At 38.8% G+C, this 24,192-nt stretch overlaps 1 protein-coding gene across 1 annotated transcript in view; it reads left to right on the plus strand.

The window, feature by feature from the left end:
* PDE10A (phosphodiesterase 10A) overlaps positions 1-24,192 on the plus strand; it is a 768,738-nt gene that overhangs the window by 572,958 nt on the left and 171,588 nt on the right. The window contains exon 10 of the mRNA XM_053710922.1: positions 14,083-14,134. Coding sequence (XP_053566897.1) covers positions 14,083-14,134 — 52 coding nt within the window. The remainder of the gene's footprint in view (positions 1-14,082; positions 14,135-24,192) is intronic.

Here is a 24,192-nt window from a genome sequence, read left to right on the forward strand (position 1 = left end):
TTATTATCCCACAAGTAATGGATGATCCGTGGACTGGATATACTTAACAAGAGAAAACATAATTTATGCTTACCTGATAAATTTATTTCTCTTGTAGTGTATCCAGTCCACGGCCCGCCCTGTCCTTTTAAGGCAGGTCTAAATTTTAATTAAACTACAGTCACCACTGCACCCTATGGTTTCTCCTTTCTCGTCTTGTTTCGGTCGAATGACTGGATATGGCAGTGAGGGGAGGAGCTATATAGCAGCTCTGCTGTGGGTGATCCTCTTGCAACTTCCTGTTGGGAAGGAGAATATCCCACAAGTAATGGATGATCCGTGGACTGGATACACTACAAGAGAAATAAATTTATCAGGTAAGCATAAATTATGTTTCTTCTGTGGAAGTTGTTCCTGTTCCAGGCCGTGCTAGGAGATTTTTCACAGGAATGGGAGAGTTCAGGGTTTCCTTTTGTTCCCATCTCCTGTCATTTTAAAGATGTTTTCTGTCGCTGTCTCCATTAAATATCAGGGCACATGGTGCCTTAAGTAGTAGGGCATTTCTGCTCTGGCTATGAGAAATACGATTCCTAGAGGGGATAGCTGTTCTTTTCAGGATTAATGGACTAAGCTGGGTCTTACATGGAAGTTTGGTATGCCACTATGTCAAGTGTGGCATCTTATGGGTGCAATGCCTTTTACAATTCCATTTTGGTAGAAACTCCTTTGGAGCAGATCCAGTACAGAATTAAGGCTCTTAAGCTATTCAATTCCTTATTTCTGATGCTTCCATGCATTTTCTAACAAGAATCAAGATATCTGGCTTCGCTGTACTAGCCTGTGGGGTGTTTTGGACAGTGGATTTTTCCTCTGAGTCCAAGTTTCTGGTACATCCGTACAAGGATAATAGCTTGTTTGGTCCTGAACTGTAAGGCGTAGTTCTGATATTAAAGGAGTTTTGCCCCCAATCCGGGATTAGTCCAAGTGGGGGGGTTCTTTCTCTCTGTCTTCAAGCTTGGATACAAGGTGTCCCAGTTAGTCTGTGGACATAGTACATCAGGATTTCTACGTAGTAGTCCTTCCTTCTCTTCCTGAGGCAGGTTCCATCTTTTAGTTTTTTCTGCAGGCCAGATAACGGTGAGTTCTTTGGGATTTCACTTCCCTGTGAGGGATAGTTTCAGTTTTTGTAAGAGAACAAGTCCTAGGATTTTATCATTCCTCTTTGAGGTTCATGATTAGGAGGGAATTTTTGTGCTATAGTAGACTTAAAGTGTCTCAACAGGTTGTCTCAGGGTACCATTCTTCAATTGGAAATCAGTGGTTCTTTTCTTCCTTTTTAACTGGGAAAGGTCAATTGATAGTGACCATTGTCCTGGAGGATGCGTATATTGCAGGTTCCTGAGGTTTACCTTTCTGTCACACACTTTTAGGGCTCCATGTACTAAGCAGTCAGCGAGCTACCCGCAACAAATCTCGCGTCAAAATTTGCAAACTGATATGTACAAAGCCGTCAATTATGTTAAAACTCGCATCTTTAAAATTGCGAGCGTACTTATCCGCCAAACCTCGCTACCGCTCCATTTTTCACTGTAATTAGACACATTTGACCACCAACTCGCCAAAAACGAATGTACTAAAAAATCTATTTGTCCGCTCGCTACAATTTCCGCTCCCACCTCGTTATTTTTGCCTCGCCACCTTTTAGGTGGCGGGCAAGGTACAAAACAATAGGAAAGTCAATCTAGACGCCAGTCTAGACATATATAAAAGGCAGTAATATCAGCATTGTACAGCATAACTGGCGTCTAATTTGTCTCTCATTTCCATGTACATAAATTGCGCCAAATTTGTCGACTGTAATTAAAGAGTAATCTATATTTTAAATTTGTATTGTATAGTTGTCAATCTTTATAATTATTTTTATATTAATATTTATATATTATCAGATCCAGATGAAGCCATATCCAAATTGTAAATAAATATTACAAAAATAACGCTGTTATCACTCTTCAAAAAATTTAGAACAATAATAAAGTTGTTTAGATAAGTTGAACTTTTATAGGAGCAAAATTCTATTCCCGCGACTACTATGATGTTCGTGACACCTTGCATGTCACGTGTTAATAATTGGCCAGACAATTCAACTGAAAGTTAAAAGTACATCAGCTTAGTCGCGGCGAGCGAGACGTCAAATTTATCAATAATCCGCCACTGCTCGCGGCGGGCTAGACTTGTCTATTTATTGGGGGATTATTAGTACATAGTGACAGCGGACACCATTTCGCCCGCGGCGAGTAACGGCGAGTTTATCCGCGTCTAAAATGACGGATGAATTGACGGCTTAGTACATGGAGCCCTTAGTTTGTGGTTCTTCCCTTTGGCCTTGCCATGGTTCTCAGAGGGGCTGTTTTGGCTGGAATCAGTTTTCAGGGAGTTGCTGTGGTGCCATTCCTGGATGTCATAATGGTTCAGGCACCAAGTGTTCAACAAGCATTCTCTCATTCTGAGATATTGCTGTCTTTTTTCATTCCTTGATTGGAAGTGAATCTGAAAATAAGTTCCCTTGGTACAGAGGTAGTGTCTTTGGGACAAGATTGGTTTACTTCTTTCTGAGGTTATTTTGTGTCAGAGGTCAGGTCATAGAGGATTTTTTCTTCTTTCCTCTTTCGGCACTCTAGGGTTTGACCTTGTAGGGGCCTGATGTATGGAATGGTCTGATGATTGCTTATTGGGACATCATCCTTTTGTCTGATCCATCTGAGAGTCTGCGTTTATGCATGTTCAGAGGATTTTGTGGCTCTGTCTTAGAGGATAGATCTAGATCTGCCGAAATGTGATTCTTCCCTGTGATTTAGAGAGAGGAATTTGTGGTAGAGCGCTCGCTTTGTTTGCGAGAGGTAGCTGGATCGTTACCCGCATTTTCCAGAGTCTTTTGGGTTTCTCAGGAGCATCTGTTTTTGAGGTGCATTCTTCCACAAGCTCTAGTTAGATAGCTTAGCCTCCTTTCAACCAGAGGGTTGGGAGTTTGTATCCAGCTGCAGCTGATTTAATGGTCTACTTCTGTGGTCTAGTGGGTAGCCTTACATGCTTAAAAGCAGGAGCTTGAGTGTTTGTTTGATTCTGCCTGCTACTGCAGTATCTGCTTTTTGAGACCTTTTGAGTAATAGTCATGGTCGCTAGCCTGTTGGGTTGGTGACTATGTTCTTGGGAGTAGTTTACTCTCCACATCACCATCTTGGGGTAAAGAGTGATCTAAAATGCTCTGACGACGTGGCCTCCGTTGTGCTATATGTTTTTTCAGGTTATAGTTACTATTTCTTCTCAGTGGTTTACACTAACTACCTGGGAGGATCCTTAAGTTCCTTTTCCATGATTGGTATGGATTGTTCAGTGGGGGGACGCTCACATTCTAGTTTATCCACTATTCACATTTCAGTGTATACTAGGTGCGGACTTCCTGAACTGCTCGTTTTTTTCATCCCGGGAGTGGGTTTTCTCGGAGGGGTTCTCCAGGTTAATTTTCACATGGGAGGTGCTCTAGTTGGAGATAACAGTATACCAAGTTTCCAGGTTATGTTTAGGGTCAGTGATTAGCAGGCTGCTCTGCTAAATACCCTGGCAGTTCCTTGTTATTTCAGTTTGATGGCTCTCCTCAGAGTCTTTGCCCATATCAAATAGGAGTGAGCATCAGTATGGTTATAAGTTCCTGCATAGTTGCAGGATCTTGTTTTCAGACCTAGCGGAGATGTGTTTTTTCCCATCTTGGTGGTTGTTCCTGTAGAAGGACCTTCTAGTTCAGGGTCTTTTCTTTCATTAAACTTTTTCTCTGAAGCTTTCTGCTTGGAGATTGTCTACTTAGTGGTTTTTCTGAATAGGTCATTGAGATCATGATTCAGACTCAGAAGTTTATTTTTGTTTGTTTTTTTATCATAAGGTATGGGTTATTTTCCTAATTGGTGTAAATCCATGGACTTCTCTTGGAAGTAGGGTCAGGATTCTTAGGGGTTTTGCCATTCTCCGGGTCGGTCTGGAGGATGGTTTTACACTAGTGTCTGGCAGATGTGTATTCTTTTGTTAGAACCTGTTTAGTATCAGGCCTGTTTAGGTCTGTTGCTCTTCTTGGAGTTTTAAGATTTTTGCAACAGGCTCAGTTTGAGCCTTAGCGTTCCATAAGATTTTTTAAATTTTTTGTTATGTACTCTGCTCGGTGAGTTCAGGTACTCTGGGCTTTGCAGTGTGATTCGTTTTATCTTTTCGGATAAAGCGTTTTTTTATCCTAGGTGGAAATTTTGTTTGGGAATTGTTGTTCCCTCTGTGTATCCTCATTCTTATTTTTTGAGGTACGTATATGCACAATTTGGATGTTGTGCAGGCTTCTGTTTTTTGTTTTTTTTCTCTTTATTAGAAAACGTCTGCTACTTCTCTTTTTTCTGGTTGAGAAGTTTACTTTGTTTGTTTTTCAGAACTGTGGGGCTGCAGTTTCCTGAGTGAGTTATGGCTCATTATTCGAGGGTTGTCTCTTCTTTTTAGGCTTTCAAAATGAAGTTTCTGTGGAACAGATTTGGAAGTCTGCAACTTTGTTTTTCATTTTTTTTTTTTTTTTTTTTTAAATGTTACAAATTTGTTTCTTTGTCTTGGTTGAGGCTTCTTTTGGGATATAGGTTCTTCAAGCTAGTGGTGCCTTCTGTTTAGGTTACCTGTCTTGTCCCTCCCTAATCATCTGTGTCCTCTAGCTTGGGTATTGGTTCCCACTAGTAATTGATGATTCCGTGGACTCACCATATCTGGGATGAAATAAATTTATCAGGTAAGTATAAATTATGTTTTTTTCTGACATATTTCTGTTATGTTTATTTCCACTCCCACTGCATCATGTGACAGCCATCAGTCAATAACATATGCACATACGTATATTCTGTGAGTTCTTGCACATGCTCAGTAAGATCCGGTGACTCAAAAAGTGTAAATATAAAAAGAATGTGCACATTTTGTTAATTGAAGTACATTGGAAAGTTGTTTAAAAATTGCATGCTCCATTTGAATCATCAGTTTAATTTTGACTTAAAGGGCCATGATACCCAAATGTTGAAACACTTGAAAGTGATGCAGCATAGCTGTAAAAAGCTGACTAGAAAATATCACCTGAACATTTCTATGTAAAAATGAAAGATATTTTACCTCAAAAGTTCCTCAGTAGCCACATCCCATTGTAAAGGACGTCTAAGCAGCAAATCAGTATGTCTGTCCCGGGACAGCTAAGGGATTTAGCTTACGTGCACACTCATCTTATTTCCCTATTAAGTTTAAGGAAGTTTACTATGAAATCTCATGAGATTACAGTAAAAGAGTTCATGACCTCAGCACTGCTGATGCTGATTGGCTGCTGTTCATTTCTTCTTCTTTTTTTTTTTTTTTTTAACCTGCAGCTGGGCAGCAGCTGAGTATAACTTTTTACACAGAACTTACTCTGGTGAGCTGAGGAGATTGTGAGGTAAAATATCTTCATTTTTTACATAGAGATGTCAGCTTTTTACAGTTATACTGCATCAGTTTCAAGTGATTTAGCATATGAGTATTATGTCCCTTTAAGTATCCCTTTAATGTTACACCCATGAAGTAAAGTTCAGTCCATGCATCGTTTCCTTCATAGTAATAAAATTAAACAAGCAGTTCACAAAATGAAACTGCCCAATTTCTAATCGACGCTGCCTTAATCTCTTGACAGCTCGTGCACACTTGAGATGCTCGAGATAATGATGACATCATCTCCCAAGTTAAGGCATTGACAGTTAGAAATGCTAAGGCAACTTCATTCTGCTCATGCTCTGTCCCCAGGTGAGCCTTTCATAGCAGTGACAGTATCTGTTGTCCTTATCCTCTATTTAATTCATAGTTAATCTGCAGTTGTGGGGGGGGGGGGGTGCTGGTAGTTGATCTGTGAACTGGGGGTTATATTATTATTATTTAATTGTAAAGTGCCTCAGAATTTCGTAGCACTGGGTACAGAGATATGAGTATACAATGACAAGGATTTGTGATAAGATACAAAAACATAACATACGAAACAAACCTTGTTCAAGAGGAAGAGGGCCCTGCTCTGGAGAGCTTACAGTCTACAGGATTATGTAATGAAACTATTTTTTTTTATAACTGTTGAGAGAAGATGTAATTTCACAACTAACATACACAGTATTTTGACAGACACCTTTTATGTTATAATATGAGTGCATCATTAAAAATTTAAGAAAAGGTAATGAATCATGTTTAATGATTCGCTGACTCTTATAAACATTACTTTTAAGGAGGGCACAGACCTCAGTTACTTGAATCCAGTGGACGAGTGCTAGGCCCTGCTCATAAAGACTAAATCAAATCATCAAAATCATCTTCCTGGCACTCATGTAGCAAAAAGTAGAAACAAAATATTGACTCATTTGCTGGAGACAAAATTGGATGCTTATAAAATAAAGCATAGCAAACAAAAAATAAAAAGTTTGTGTATTAAAAAATCACATCAGACAAACACTGTACAGTGCCTTTCACTGAAGAATAAAGCACATCATGTGTCACAACCTCCCAAGGAGGCAAAGTTTTAAAACTGAGGTATGTGTAAAATGGGATTAAATCCATACAAACAAATGATATATATACTGCGGAGTAGCAAAACTATTAACTATATCTGTGTCAAAGAATATCTTGATTAATCTTGGTTAGTGACCTAGACAGTAACAATTTTACCCATTGCTGTTAGCAGATCCCTATACAATGACACTATACTTTACTAAATTCCCAATGTTTGGACACACTGGTTTACTTAAATATCATCCCCTCATATTTGAGGAACAAAGTGGACAACCTGAGTAGATCTGAAGATGTTATTTTAGATCACGAAACATGTCCCGTTAGTTGTGATGTAGAGTATTCTCAATTTATCATCAATAAAGTTGTTTTAATTGGTTTCTGATCTAACCATTGTAATTTTCTCCATATAATCTTATAATATCTATAATCCACCTTCTTATTGCAGTGCAGCCTTGAAGCTTTACATTGTACCACAATGTTATTTAAGTAAAACCAGAAACATATATGGAACTATGTGCTGCACAAAATATAATTAGCTGAATTAGATGATGACTTTTATGGTAAACTAAGATGAATTAAAGCGACAGCCTACTCCAGAATTGTTATTGTTTAAAAAGATAGACAATTCCTTTATTACCCATTCCCCAGTTTTGCATTACCAACACGGTTAAATTAACATACTTTTTACCTCTGTAATTATCTTGTATCTAAGCCTCTGCAGACTTCCCCCTTATTTCGACAGACTTGGATTTTAGCCAACCATTGCTGACTCATAAAGAACTCTGTGAGAGCGAGCACAATGTTATCTATATGACACACATGAACTAGCGCTGTCTAGCCGTGAAAAGCTGTCAAAATGCACTGAGATAAGAGGTAGCATTTAAGGGCATAAAACCTTTAGCTTTCAACAAAGATTACCAAGAGAACAAAGCAAATTTAAAGATAAAAGTAAACTGGAAAGTTGTTTAAAATTTCATTTTCTATCATGAAAAGTAATAAAAGTTTAATTTTGACTAGACTGTACTTTTAAGAATAGATTATTATGCTTTCAACCCCATATAGAAGAATACCAATGAAAGGTAGTGTCAAAATGTACTACTTTTGTTTTGCACTGTGAACACGTACGATCCTATATAACTTTAAAAAAAATGTGAACTCTGAAGAATAATATTGTTAAAAGAACTGAACTAAAACATATCCTATGTAATATACGCCTAGATTTGGAGTTTTTTCGGTAAAGAGCTGCGGTGCTAGCGAGCCTTTTTTTCCAGCGCACCCTTAAGACAACGCTGGTATTACGAGTTGTCTGAATGGCTGCGTTAGCCTCAGAAAAGTGAGCGTTGAACCAAATTTAGCTCCACTTCAACCCTCAATACCAGTGTTGCTTACGGTAGCGGTAAGCTGGAAAACGTGCTCGTGCACGATATCCCCATAGGATACAATGGGGCTGAGCTGGCTGAAAAAAAAACTAACACCTGCAAAAAAGCAGCGTTCAGCTCCTAACGCAGCCCCATTGTTTCCTATGGGGAAACACTTCCTAAGTCTACACCTAACACCCTAACATGAACCCCGAGTCTAAACCTTGCACTTATTAACCCCTAATCTGCCGCTCCGGACACCGCCGCAACCTACATTATACAGGGAGTACAGAATTATTAGGCAAATGAGTATTTTGACCACATCATCCTCTTTATGCATGTTGTCTTACTCCAAGCTTTATAGGCTCGAAAGCCTACTAACAATTAAGCATATTAGGTGATGTGCATCTCTGTAATGAGAAGGGGTGTGGTCTAATGACATCAACACCCTATATCAGGTGTGCATAATTATTAGGCAACTTCCTTTCCTTTGGCAAAATGGGTCAAAAGAAGGACTTGACAGGCTCAGAAAAGTCAAAAATAGTGAGATATCTTGCAGAGGGATGCAGCACTCTTAAAATTGCAAAGCTTCTGAAGCGTGATCATCGAACAATCAAGCGTTTCATTCAAAATAGTCAACAGGGTCGCAAGAAGCGTGTGGGAAAAACCAAGGCGCAAAATAACTGCCCATGAACTGAGAAAAGTCAAGCGTGCAGCTGCCAAGATGCCACTTGCCACCAGTTTGGCCATATTTCAGAGCTGCAACATCACTGGAGTGCCCAAAAGCACAAGGTGTGCAATACTCAGAGACATGGCCAAGGTAAGAAAGGCTGAAAGACGACCACCACTGAACAAGACACACAAGCTGAAACGTCAAGACTGGGCCAAGAAATATCTCAAGACTGATTTTTCTAAGGTTTTATGGACTGATGAAATGAGAGTGAGTCTTGATGGGCCAGATGGATGGGCCCGTGGCTGGATTGGTAAAGGGCAGAGAGCTCCAGTCCGACTCAGACGCCAGCAAGGTGGAGGTGGAGTACTGGTTTGGGCTGGTATCATCAAAGATGAGCTTGTGGGGCCTTTTCGGGTTGAGGATGGAGTCAAGCTCAACTCCCAGTCCTACTGCCAGTTTCTGGAAGACACCTTCTTCAAGCAGTGGTACAGGAAGAAGTCTGCATCCTTCAAGAAAAACATGATTTTCATGCAGGACAATGCTCCATCACACGCGTCCAAGTACTCCACAGCGTGGCTGGCAAGAAAGGGTATAAAAGAAGAAAATCTAATGACATGGCCTCCTTGTTCACCTGATCTGAACCCCATTGAGAACCTGTGGTCCATCATCAAATGTGAGATTTACAAGGAGGGAAAACAGTACACCTCTCTGAACAGTGTCTGGGAGGCTGTGGTTGCTGCTGCACGCAATGTGATGGTGAACAGATCAAAACACTGACAGAATCCATGGATGGCAGGCTTTTGAGTGTCCTTGCAAAGAAAGGTGGCTATATTGGTCACTGATTTGTTTTTGTTTTGTTTTTGAATGTCAGAAATGTATATTTGTGAATGTTGAGATGTTATATTGGTTTCACTGGTAAAAATAAATAATTGAAATGGGTATATATTTGTTTTTTGTTAAGTTGCCTAATAATTATGCACAGTAATAGTCACCTGCACACACAGATATCCCCCTAAAATAGCTATAACTAAAAACAAACTAAAAACTACTTCCAAAACTATTCAGCTTTGATATTAATGAGTTCTTTGGGTTCATTGAGAACATGGTTGTTGTTCAATAATAAAATTAATCCTCAAAAATACAACTTGCCTAATAATTCTGCACTCCCTGTAGCTATGAACCCCTAATCTGCTGTCCCTAACATCCCCGACACCTATATTATATTTATTAACCCCTAATCTGTCCCCCCCCCCAATGTCGCCGCCACCACCTACCTACACTTATTAACCCCTAATCTGCCGACCGGGCATCGCCGCCACTATAATAAATGTATTAACCCCTAAACCGCCACACTCCCGCCTCGCAAACACTATAATAAATTGTAATAACTCCTAATCTGCCCTCCCTAACATCGCCGCCACCTACCTACAATTATTAACCCCTAATCTCCCGACCCCAACGTCGCCGCTACTATAATGAAGTTATTAACCCCTAAACCTAAGTCTAACCCTAACCCTAAAACCCCCTTAAGTTAAATATAATTTAAATAAAATGAACTAAAATTACTATCATTAAATATATTAATCCTATTTAAAACTAAATACTTACCTATAAAATAAACCCTAATATAGCTACAATATAACTAATAGTTACATTGTAGCTATTTTAGGATTTGTATTTATTTTAACTAGGTACAATAGCTATTAAATAGGTAATAACTATTTAATAGCTACCTAGTTAAAATAATTACAAAATTACCTGTAAAATAAATCCTAACCTAAGTTACAAATACACCTAACACTACACTATCAATAAATTAATTAAATATATTACCTACAATTATCTAAACTCAAATACAATTCGATAAACTAAACTACAAAAAAAACCACTAAATTACAAAAAATAAAAAAATATTACAAGAATTTGAATCTAATTACACCTAATCTAAGCCCCCTAATAAAATAAAAAAGCCCCCCAAAATAATAAAATTCCCTACCCTAAACTAAAATACAAAGTAATCAGCTCTTTTACCAGCCCTTAAAAGGGCTTTTTGCGGGGCATTGCCCGAAAGTAATCAGCTCTTTTACCTGTAAAAAAAAAAAATACAACCCCCCCCAACATTACAACCCACCACTCACACACCCCTACTCTAAACCCACCCGATCCCCCCTTAAAAAAAAACCTAACACTACCCCCCTGAAGATCACCCTACCTTGAGTCGTCTTCAGCCAGCCGGCCACCGATGGGCCAGAAGTGGACATTTGGAGTGGCAGAAGTCTTCATCCGATCGGGGCAGAAGAAGTCCTCCAAGCGGCATCTTCAATCAACCAGAGCGGAGCCATCTTGAATCCAGCCGACGCGGAGCCATCCTCTTCTTCCGATGTCCTAAGTCCGAATGAAGGTTCCTTTAAATGACGTCATCCAAGATGGCGTCCCTCGAATTCCGATTGGCTCGGAATTCGAGGGACGCCATCTTGGATGACGTCATTTAAAGGAACCTTCATTCGGACTTAGGACATCGGAAGAAGAGGATGGCTCCTCGTCGGCTGGATTCAAGATGGCTCCGCTCCGGTTGATTGATGATATAAGATGCCGCTTGGATGAAGACATCTGCCGCTTGGAGGACCTCTTCTGCCCCGATCGGATGAAGACTTCTGCCGCTCCAGATGTCCACTTCTGGCCCATCGGTGGCCGGCTGGCTGAAGACGACTCAAGGTAGGGTGATCTTCAGGGGGGTAGTGTTAGGTTTTTTTTAAGGGGGGATTTGGTGGGTTTAGAGTAGGGGTGTGTGGGTGGTGGGTTGTAATGTTGGGGGGGATTGTATTTTTTTTTACAGGTAAAAGAGCTGAATACTTTGGGACAATGCCCCGCAAAAAGCCCTTTTAAGGGCTGGTAAAAGAGCTGATTACTTTGTAATTTAGTTTAGGGTAGGGAATTTTATTTTATTTATTTTATTTTATTAGGGGGCTTAGATTAAGTGTAATTAGATTAAAATTCTTGTAATATTTTTTATTTTTTATAATTTAGTGTTTTGTTTTTTTTGTATTATAGTTTAGTTTATTGAATTGAATTTGAGTTTAGATAATTGTAGGTAATATATTTAATTAATTTATTGATAGTGTAGTGTTAGGTGTATTTGTAATTTAGGTTAGGATTTATTTTACAGGTAATTTTGTAATTATTTTAACTAGGTAGCTATTAAATAGTTATTAACTATTTAATAGCTATTGTACCTAGTTAAAATAAATACAAAGTTGCCTGTAAAATAAATATAAATCCTAAAATAACTACAATGTAACTTTTAGTTATATTGTAGCTATATTAGGGTTTATTTTATAGGTAAGTATTTAGTTTTACATAGGATTAATTTATTTAATGATAGTAATTTTAGTTTGTTTTATTTAAATTATATTTAATTTGGGGGGGGGTTAGGGTTAGACTTAGGTTTAGGGGTTAATAACTTTATTATAGTAGCGGCGACGTTGGGGATGGCAGATTAGGGGTTAATAATTGTAGGTAGGTGGCGGCGATGTTAGGGAGGGCAGATCAGCGGTTAATAAAATTTATTATAGTGTTTGCGAGGCGGGAGTGCGGCGGTTTAGGGGTTAATACATTTATTATAGTGGCGGTGACGTCCGGTCGGCAGATTAGGGGTTAATAAGTGTAGGTAGGTAGCCGCGACATTGGGGGGCAGATTAGGGGTTAAAAAATATAATGTGGGTGTTAGGGGATTAGGGGTTCATAGCTATAATGTAGGTGGCGGCGATGTCCGGTCAGCAGATTAGGGGTTAAATCATTTTTAATATAGTGTTTGCCATGTGCGGGCTCCTCGGTTTAGGGGTTCATAGGTAGTTTATGGGTGTTAGTGTACTTTACAGCACTGTAGTTAAGAGCTTAATGTTCCGGCGTTAGCCCATAAAACTCTTAACTACTGACTTTTTTTTTGCGTTTGGAGTCTTGGCGGTAGAGGCTCTACCGCTCGCTTCTTCCAAGACTCGTAATACCGGCGTTAGGCAAATCCCATAGAAAAGATAGGATACGCAATTGACGTAAGGGGATTTGCGGTAGCCTCGAGTCGCGGAAAAAAGTGAGCGGTACACCTGTACTTGCCTGACTCGTAATACCAGCGACCGTTAAAAAGCAGCGTTAGGACCCCTTAACGCTGCTTTTTAAGGCTAACGCAGAACTTCAAATCTAGGCGATAGTGTGAAAGCATCAGATTGTAAATAAATGCAAATACCATTAAAAGGACAGTATCCTCAGGCAAGTAGCTAATAAGACTTCATTCTATTTGTAGCGGATGCAGAAATGTATTTCAAATGTGCTGGGTTCTTCTTCCACCACCACTGGGAGGTTGATTTCCACTATCTCTTGTGTACAAAGATTTTTCTGTAGCCATTAGTGCAGTAATAACATTTGCAGTATAGGTGGCTATTTCATCAGGGGAAATGGCTATTTCAAATGACAAAGTAAAAGGGACATTAAACACTAAATAAATACTAGATTGAATAATTCATTCAAAGAAAAGATTAGTCTGAGGATAACATGTAAATGTAGTTTTTTAACGTTTCATTAGCTGTTTAAATAGTGATAAAATAAGTGTAACGTTTTAGTGTCTATAAAACAATGGGAGCTGCCATGTTGTAACTTAGGTTACATTCTCTGCTGTTGCCAATTAGAGACAGTTATAAATAGTTCACTAGAGTGTGTAGCCAAAGGCTGTGTATAATATATCAATGTTCTCCACTTCCATTTCTAACATGAACTGAAAAGATCACAATTTCAAAATGGAAGTACAGGAAAAGGGGACAAGATAAAAAATAAAAAGTATATTGCAGAGTGTGTATATATATATATATATATATATATATATATATATATATATATATATCATTTTCTGTTATCTCAAAGTGTTAAATGTTCCTTTTAAGGGCTATTTATAAACATGGAACCACATTTTACCTATTCATATTAAATATATAATAGTGTTATGTCTGTTCCTTTGGTTATTTAGTTCAGCTATTAGATAAGGGGACAGTCTAACATACAATATTAGATATTTGCTTAAAATAATGTGCAGTTATTTGGAGTCCAAGTCATTTATAAATTAAAGGGAAATGAAGCCCAATTTTTTTCTTTCATGATTCAGATAGAGAATACAAATGTAAACAACTTTCCAATTTAATTATATTCCCTAATTTGCTTCATTCTCTTAGTATCCTTTGTTGAAGAAGCAGCAATGGGTGAACCAATAACATGGAGCATATATGTGCAGCAACCAATCAGCAGCTCCTGAGTCTACCTAGCTATCCTTTTCAACAAAGGATACCAATAGAACAAAAGTAATTTGGAAAGTTGTACAAAATCACAAGCTCTACCTGAATTCCTCTTTAATTAATTTGGATTGTAGATATCAAAGGAGTAGTTTAAAAAAGGAAAATTCGTACTCTGCTTTTCATTTAATTGTTTTTTGTTTGTTTTTCTTTACAGAACATACTTTGATAATATAGTTGCAATAGATTCTCTACTTGAACACATAATGGTAAGTATTTTCTGTTACTTTGACAATGTTTCAGATCTTCTAAATGCATAATTCAAATGTATTTTGTTTTATAGATATTATCATCTTTATGTGTAGCATAGATGAATAATATTTTATTGATGGGTGGTTCTTTAAAATGCCTATGGTGTATACGTTTCAATAAAAATATAGATGTCACAATTGCCAGAATACTTAGTCTGTTTATCCTAATAACAACACTAATGGTGGTAGTATCCACATGCACAGTTATTCATATCTTTGACTCCATTTTTTCTTTCCCTGCAAAAACCTCAATTTAGCACCTTTTAGATACATTAAAGGGACATGAAAATCCAAAATATTTATTTCATAATTTAGATAGAGCATACAATTTTAAACAAGTTTCCAATTGAAATATTTTATCTAATTTGTTCTCTTGGTATCCTTTGTTGAAAAGGACCTGGGAGCCAGCTGCTGATTGGTAGCTGCACATATATGCCTCTTGTGATTGGTTTAACAATGTATTCAGTTAGCGCCCATTAGTGCATTGCTGTTTCTTCAAGAAAGGATACCAAGAGAATGAATACAAATTAATAATAGAAGTAAATTGGAAACTTGTTTACAAATATATGCTCTATATGAATCATGTAATTTTGGGTTTGTTGTCCCTGTAAAGAGACAATAAATGTTAAATAAAAAAGTACTTCAAGGCACATGCAAATGTCACCCCCATCCTCCCGACACTAATTTTCCTGCAAAATACAGCTTCATATCATTGCTTCCACTAACTTCAAAACTTCTGGACAACTATTTTCGACTGCCTGTTCTGCATCCTGTCCTGCAACTCCTTGCTTGACCCCCTGCAATCAGGCTTCCATCCCCAACACTCAATTGGGACTGCCCTCACCAATGCTACTAACGATCTTCTTTCTGCTAAAACGGCCATACTCTATACTTATCTTACTTGACCTCTCAGCTACCTTTGAGACCAGTGACCACCCCCTCCACCTTCAGACTCTCAGCTCTCTTGGTCTCTGTGACACCGCCCTCTTTTGGACTAACTCTTATATCTCTAATGGGCCCTATTCTTTCTCATTTGTTGGGGACTCCTCTTTAATGCCCCTGTCTGTTGGAGTACCTCAAGGCTCTGTGCTGGGTCCTCCTACTCTTCTCTATTTATACTTCTTCATTGGCTAAACTTATCAACAGTTATGGCTTCAAATACCACCTCAATGCTGCTGATACTCCGATCTACCTATCTACCCCTGCTTTCTCTCCCTCTGTCATTTCTCATGTCAGCGACTGCTTGTCTGGCATTTCTTCCTGGATGGCCTCTCGCCACCTAAAGATTAACATGTCCAAGACTGAGATCCTTCTAAGCCCCCCTCTATATCTACTAATTTCTGACTTTTCGATCACTCTTCACTATCTCCCCATCACCCCAAGTCTGCTGCCTCAGAGTTCAACTTAACTCCAATCTGTCCTTCATCCCCCTCATCCAATTGCTCTCTTCATCCTGCCACAACCACCTACGCAATATCTCTTTAATTTGTTTGTTTCTGAGAGTGCCAACACCACTAATAAACTAATCCACTCCCTGGTATTTTCCCTAATTGGCTACTGTAATAACCTACACTAGCTGGCCATCTTCTTTCCTGCCTCTCCCTCTTCAATCCATCCTAAATGACTCCAGGTTAATCCACCTTTCCCACTGCTCTGCACCTCTCTGCCATCAATTGCTCCCCATTCACTGCAGATTTTAAATTAATAAATCTCACCCTGACCAATGCTGCCCCCCACTACCTGTCCTTACTAATCAACAAATATACTCCAACCCATCCCCTAAGATCCAACAATGAGCTGCTGCTTGCATCTTCTACGATTACCTACTCCCATGCTAGACTGCAGGACATTTGTGTGACACCAATCCACTGAAACACACTTGCTCACATTGTCTGACTTTCCCCTAATCTGTCCTCTTTTAAACACTCCCTAAAGACACTTTTGTTCAAGGATGCCTACCACCCAATTAGGCCATAGTGTATTTTGTATCACGATTTAATAAGATTCCAAAAGAAGTGTATGTGTATTATGGGACTATAAACATACACATGGCTTAAGCCATAAATGTATTTTATTCCTTTTTCAAAAATAAATTCAATTAAAGTGATTGTCAATTTTCATCTTTCTAATCAAATATTTGGATTTCCAATACGCTTGCAATATAAACCGCAATATTTTTTTTTTTTATAAAACATGATATTATCTTTTATTTTCATCTATAACTTATCTCCGTTTTCAGGTTCAACTCCTCCCATCCATTATTTCCGGCTTGAAAGGTCCGTTCGTTATAGACAATTCCCTCACGCTCGATTACGTATTACTGATGCGCGCTCCCGCGGGCAAATCAATCTGCGCATGCGTTTCAACTTGTATTTCAATCTGCGCTTGCGTGGCTTGTTCCGTTACTCCAATCGATTGCGCCTGCGTGTCATTCCTTTGCTTATTGTATCTTACTATTTGTTACAATATCGGCAGCAAGCAAAAGCAGCAGCAGCATCTATTACGATCTCGAGAGTGATTTTCTTACGGGATTTTCAGCATTCATTTTTAGGTATTTATTGCTAATAATATTAATTCAGATATTTGATCACAGTGTGAAATATAATTATATAAAGTTATAGATATAGACATTATTTTATTTATATACTATTGATAATATATATATATATTGATAACCCAATCTTGCAATACATACTTTTTTTTTTTTTTTTTTATGTTTGATATTCTAATTTATATGATACTCTGTAGGTATAATTTTATAAATGTATAGGAAAAAAACAAAAAAAACAATATATATATATTTATTGACGATCATCAATTTATAAATAGTAAAATATGTTACATCAATGCAACAAACTCCATGTTCTTTTAATTTCAATTATGTATCTCTTTGATTCGATACAAATATTGACTTTTTCGTAATCAATAAGTATAACATATATTACTCTGATTTTAAAAATTAATAATATTAAAACATAACAATGATTTCACATATACATTCTCACAATTGGATAATGTATGCACACTGTTATTCTTTATAAATATAATTTCGTACTATTTTTGATGAACTTACAAACTATAAAGAAAATTTTTAGTTTTACATTTTGAGTGTGATATGTAAAATAGCTTCTTTTGTCCTACTTTGAAAGAAGGGCCATAGATAAGGTTGCTAAGCAACGGCACATTCTTCAAGGCCATAAAACTTTTCCAGTGAAACTAGATAACAATTTAATCTCTTTGGCTTCAGTGAATGCATTGCTAGAAATATTTTTTTCTTCTGTTATGTGTGATCAGTCCACGGGTCATCATTACTTCTGGGATATAACTCCTCCCCAACAGGAAATGCAAGAGGATTCACCCAGCAGAGCTGCATATAGCTCCTCCCCTCTACGTCAGTCCCAGTCATTCTCTTGCACCCAACGACTAGATAGGATGTGTGAGAGGACTATGGTGATTATACTTAGTTTTTATGACTTCAATCAAAAGTTTGTTATTTTAAAATAGCACCGGAGCGTGTTATTACTTCTCTGGCAGAGTTTGAGGAAGAATCTGACAGAGATTTTTTTACTATGATTTTAACCGGAGTCGTTAAGATCATATTGCTGTTCTCGACCATCTGAGGGAGGTAAAGGCTTCAGATCAGGGGACAGCGGGCAGATGAATCTGCATTGAGGTATGTGGCAGTTTTTATTTTCTGAATGGAATTGATGAGAAAAGCCTGCCATACCGTTAAAATGACATGTATGTATACACTTCAGTATTCTGGGGATGGTATTTCACCGGAACTACTGTGTTAAAGGTCACTAATCCTTTTAATAACTATTCTCATGTTAAACGTTTTTGCTGGAATGTAGAATCGTTTACATTGCTGAGGTACTGTGTGAATAAATATTTGGGCATTATTTTCCACTTGGCAGTGTTTTTGCTTTAATTGTGACAGTTTCGTTTCTCTTCACTGCTGTGTGGGAGAGGGAGGGGCCGTTTTTGGCGCTCTTTGCTACGCATCAAAAAAAATTCCAGTCAGCTACTTTTATATTTCCTGCATGATCCGGTTCATCTCTGACAGATCTCAGGGGTCTTCAAACTTCTTTGAAGGGAGGTAAATTCTCTCAGCAGAGCTGTGAGAATTCTTATAGTGACTGTGTATAAAAAACGTTGTTTTGTTTTCTTATGTACAAATTTAATTAGTGTTGTTTTTTACTAATGGGAACAAACCTTTGCTAAAAGTTGTGTTGTTTTAAAGTTTGATGCAATAACTGTTTTTCAGTTCATTATTTCAACTGTCATTTAATCGTTAGTACCTCTTTGAGGCACAGTGCGTTTTTTTTTTTTTTTTTTTTTTTGCTAAAAAAGATTATAACCAAGTTGTAAGTTTTTTTGCTAGTGTGTTAAACATGTCTGACTCAGAGGAAGATATCTGTGTCATTTGTTCCAATGCCAAGGTGGAGCCCAATAGAAATTTATGTACTAACTGTATTGATGCTACTTTAAATAAAAGTCAATCTGTACAATGTGAACAAATTTCACCAAACAGCGAGGGGAGAGTTATGCCGACTAACTCGCCTCACGCGACAGTACCTGCATCTCCCGCCCGGGAGGTGCGTGATATTTTGGCGCCTAGTACATCTGGGCGGCCATTACAGATAACATTACAAGATATGGCTACTGTTATGACTGAAGTTTTGTCTAAATTACCTGAACTAAGAGGCAAGCGTGATCACTCTGGGGTGAGAACAGAGTGCGCTGACAATGCTAGGGCCATGTCTGATACTGCGTCACAGCTCGCAGAGCATGAGGACGGAGAGCTTCATTCTGTGGGTGACGGTTCTGATCCAAACAGATTGGACTCAGATATTTCAAATTTTAAATTTAAATTGGAGAACCTCCGTGTACTACTAGGGGAGGTCTTAGCAGCTCTCAACGATTGTAACACTGTTGCAATACCAGAGAAACTGTGTAGGTTGGATAAATACTTTGCGGTACCGGCGAGTACTGACGTTTTTCCTATACCTAAGAGACTAACTGAAATTGTTACTAAGGAGTGGGATAGACCCGGTGTGCCGTTCTCACCCCCTCCAATATTTAGAAAGATGTTTCCAATAGACGCCACCACTCGGGACTTATGGCAAACGGTCCCCAAGGTGGAGGGAGCAGTTTCTACTTTAGCTAAGCGTACCACTATCCCGGTGGAGGATAGCTGTGCTTTCTCAGATCCAATGGATAAAAAATTAGAGGGTTACCTTAAGAAAATGTTTGTTCAACAAGGTTTTATATTACAACCCCTTGCATGTATCGCGCCGATTACGGCTGCGGCAGCATTTTGGATTGAGTCGCTTGAAGAGAACCTTAGTTCCTCTACGCTAGACGACATTACGGACAGGCTTAGAGTCCTTAAACTAGCTAATTCTTTCATTTCGGAGGCCGTAGTACATTTAACCAAACTTACGGCTAAGAACTCAGGATTCGCCATACAGGCACGCAGGGCACTGTGGCTAAAATCCTGGTCAGCTGATGTTACTTCTAAGTCCAAATTACTTAATATACCTTTCAAGGGGCAGTCCTTATTCGGGCCCGGTTTGAAAGAAATTATCGCTGACATTACGGGAGGTAAGGGCCACGCCCTACCTCAAGACAAGGCCAAAGCTAAGGCTAGACAGTCTAATTTTCGTCCCTTTCGGAATTTCAAAACAGGAGCAGCATCAACCTCCACTGCACCAAAACAGGAAGGAGCTGTTGCTCGTTACAGGCAAGGCTGGAAGCCTAACCAGTCCTGGAACAAAAGCAAGCAGGCCAGGAAACCTGCTGCTGCCCCAAAGACAGCATGAACCGAGAGCCCCCGATCCGGGACCGGATCTAGTAGGGGGCAGACTCTCCCTCTTCGCCCAGGCCTGGGCAAGAGATGTTCAGGATCCCTGGGCACTAGAGATCATATCTCAGGGATACCTTCTAGACTTCAAATTATCTCCCCCAAGAGGGAGATTTCATCTGTCAAGGTTGTCAACAAACCAGATAAAGAAAGAAGCGTTTCTACGCTGCGTACAAGATCTGTTAACAATGGGAGTGATCCATCCGGTTCCGTGGTCGGAACAAGGACAAGGGTTCTACTCAAACCTGTTTGTGGTTCCCAAAAAAGAGGGAACTTTCAGGCCAATCTTAGATTTAAAGACTCTAAACAAATTCCTAAGAGTTCCATCGTTCAAAATGGAAACTATTCGGACAATCTTACCCATGATCCAAGAGGGTCAGTACATGACCACAGTGGATTTAAAGGATGCTTACCTTCACATACCGATCCACAAAGATCATCACCGGTATCTAAGGTTTGCCTTCTTAGACAGGCACTACCAGTTTGTAGCTCTTCCATTCGGATTGGCTACGGCTCCAAGAATCTTCACAAAGGTTCTGGGTGCCCTTCTAGCGGTACTAAGACCGCGAGGGATTTCGGTAGCTCCGTACCTAGACGACATTCTAATACAAGCTTCAAGCTTTCAAACTGCCAAGTCTCATACAGAGTTAGTTCTGGCATTTCTAAGGTCGCATGGATGGAAAGTGAACGAAAAGAAGAGTTCTCTCTTTCCTCTCACAAGAGTTCCATTCTTGGGGACTCTTATAGATTCTGTAGAAATGAAGATTTACCTGACAGAAGACAGGTTAACAAAACTTCAAAATGCATGCCGCGTCCTTCATTCCATTCAACACCCGTCAGTAGCTCAATGCATGGAGGTGATCGGCTTAATGGTAGCGGCAATGGACATAGTACCTTTTGCACGCCTACACCTCAGACCGCTGCAATTATGCATGCTAAGTCAGTGGAATGGGGATTACTCAGATTTGTCCCCTGCTCTGAATCTGAATCAAGAGACCAGAAATTCTCTTCTATGGTGGCTTCATCGGCCACACCTGTCCAGGGGGATGCCATTCAGCAGGCCAGACTGGACAATTGTAACAACAGACGCCAGCCTACTAGGTTGGGGCGCTGTCTGGAATTCTCTGAAGGCTCAGGGACTATGGAATCAGGAGGAGAGTCTCCTTCCAATAAACATTCTGGAATTGAGAGCAGTTCTCAATGCCCTTCTGGCTTGGCCCCAGTTAATAACTCGGGGGTTCATCAGGTTTCAGTCGGACAACATCACGACTGTAGCTTACATCAACCATCAGGGAGGGACAAGAAGCTCCCTAGCAATGATGGAAGTATCAAAGATAATTCGCTGGGCAGAGTCTCACTCTTGCCACCTGTCAGCAATCCACATCCCGGGAGTGGAGAACTGGGAGGCGGATTTCTTGAGTCGCCAGACTCTTCATCCGGGGGAGTGGGAACTTCATCCGGAGGTCTTTGCCCAAATACTTCGACGTTGGGGCAAACCAGAGATAGATCTCATGGCGTCTCGCCAGAACGCCAAACTTCCTCGCTACGGGTCCAGATCCAGGGATCCGGGAGCAGTTCTGATAGATGCTTTGACAGCACCTTGGAACTTCAGGATGGCTTATGTGTTTCCACCCTTCCCGCTGCTTCCTCGATTGATTGCCAAAATCAAACAGGAGAGAGCATCAGTAATTCTAATAGCACCTGCTTGGCCACGCAGGACTTGGTATGCAGATCTAGTGGACATGTCATCCTGTCCGCCTTGGTCTCTACCTCTAAGACAGGACCTTCTGATACAGGGTCCATTCAAACATCAAAATCTAACTTCTCTGAAGCTGACTGCTTGGAAATTGAACGCTTGATTTTATCAAAACGTGGTTTTTCTGAGTCGGTTATTGATACCCTGATTCAGGCTAGGAAGCCTGTTACCAGAAGGATTTACCATAAAATATGGCGGAAATACCTATACTGGTGCGAATCCAAAGGTTACTCCTGGAGTAAGGTTAGGATCGCTAGGATATTGTCTTTTCTACAAGAAGGTTTAGAAAAGGGTTTATCAGCTAGTTCATTAAAGGGACAGATTTCAGCTCTGTCCATCTTGTTACACAGACGTCTGTCAGAAAATCCAGACGTCCAGTCCTTTTGTCAGGCTTTAGCTAGGATCAAGCCTGTGTTTAAAGCTGTTGCTCCACCATGGAGTTTAAACTTAGTTCTTAACGTCTTACAGGGTGTTCCGTTTGAACCCCTTCATTCCATTGATATAAAAATGTTATCTTGGAAAGTTCTGTTTTTGATGGCTATTTCCTCGGCTCGAAGAGTCTCTGAGTTATCAGCCTTACATTGTGATTCCCCTTATCTGATTTTTCACTCAGACAAGGTAGTTCTGCGTACTAAACCTGGGTTCTTACCTAAGGTAGTCACTAACAGGAACATCAATCAAGAGATTGTTGTCCCATCCTTGTGTCCAAATCCTTCTTCAAAGAAGGAACGTCTTTTACACAATCTGGATGTAGTTCGTGCCCTCAAGTTCTACTTGCAGGCAACTAAAGATTTTCGCCAAACTTCTTCCTTGTTTGTCGTTTACTCTGGACAGAGGAGAGGTCAAAAAGCTTCTGCTACCTCTCTCTCTTTTTGGCTTCGTAGCATAATACGTTTAGCCTATGAGACTGCTGGACAGCAGCCTTCTGAAAGAATTACAGCTCACTCCACTAGAGCTGTGGCTTCCACTTGGGCCTTTAAGAATGAGGCCTCTGTTGAACAGATTTGCAAGGCTGCAACTTGGTCTTCGCTTCATACTTTTTCCAAATTTTACAAATTTGACACTTTTGCTTCTTCGGAGGCTATTTTTGGGAGAAAGGTTCTTCAGGCAGTGGTTCCTTCTGTATAATGAGCCTGCCTATCCCTCCCGTCATCCGTGTACTTTTGCTTTGGTATTGGTATCCCAGAAGTAATGATGACCCGTGGACTGATCACACATAACAGAAGAAAACATAATTTATGCTTACCTGATAAATTCCTTTCTTCTGTTGTGTGATCAGTCCACGGCCCGCCCTGTTTTAAGGCAGGTAAATATCTTTTAAATTATACTCCAGTCACCACTTCACCCTTGGTTACTCCTTTCTCGTTGATTCTTGGTCGAATGACTGGGACTGACGTAGAGGGGAGGAGCTATATGCAGCTCTGCTGGGTGAATCCTCTTGCATTTCCTGTTGGGGAGGAGTTATATCCCAGAAGTAATGATGACCCGTGGACTGATCACACAACAGAAGAAAGGAATTTATCAGGTAAGCATAAATTATGTTTTTTTCTTGGTTTGCTGCGTAATTCATTATTCTTTAAAAGTTCAATTTGAGTTCACTTTAAATTATAAATATAGATCTAAATATATATTTCTATAAGTATAAATCAAAATTATAGATATCTATTATTTATTTCGTCCAAGTATATCAAATTTATATATATACATATATTTATATATATATATATATATATATATATATATATATATATATATATATATATATATATAGACACACACACATATATATATATACACATATATATATATTTTTATATAGTTATATATATAGTTATATATATATCTATATATAGTTATATATATATATTTATATAATTCTATATATTATAAAATATATTTGTCTCTATATATATATATTTATAAAAATCTATAAAGCATTTTCAATTAGCTTATCTTATATTTCATATAGTAAAATTTGAGATACATAAATCTTTATTCTCTGTCTTCAATCGCTTTTACTTTATGTATATCATGTACAATTTATTTATCATTTTAACTATATATATATTTTTATATTTGCCTCAAGATCAAATATATCTGTATTTATCATTTCATTAAATTTTAAACATGTTTATATCACCGGTTATGCTAGATCAATTTTTAAACCGTCTTTTTATTTTCTATTTATTATCAATTACAAACAAATTTTAATGAGTATAGAACGTTCATATTTTTTAAACTCTATCTATTTATATCTCTTATTTGATGTTTGTTTCTATTTATTTTTCTATATCTATATTCTTACTAAATTAGATTCTCTATATCTCTACCTCTCTCAAAGTTTATATCACTCTCTTCTCTATACTCACTCCTCTCTCTCTTTCTTCTCTATGT

The sequence above is a fragment of the Bombina bombina genome, chromosome 4 (genome assembly GCF_027579735.1).
Source record: "Bombina bombina isolate aBomBom1 chromosome 4, aBomBom1.pri, whole genome shotgun sequence".
Classification (NCBI taxonomy): Eukaryota; Metazoa; Chordata; class Amphibia; order Anura; family Bombinatoridae; genus Bombina; species Bombina bombina.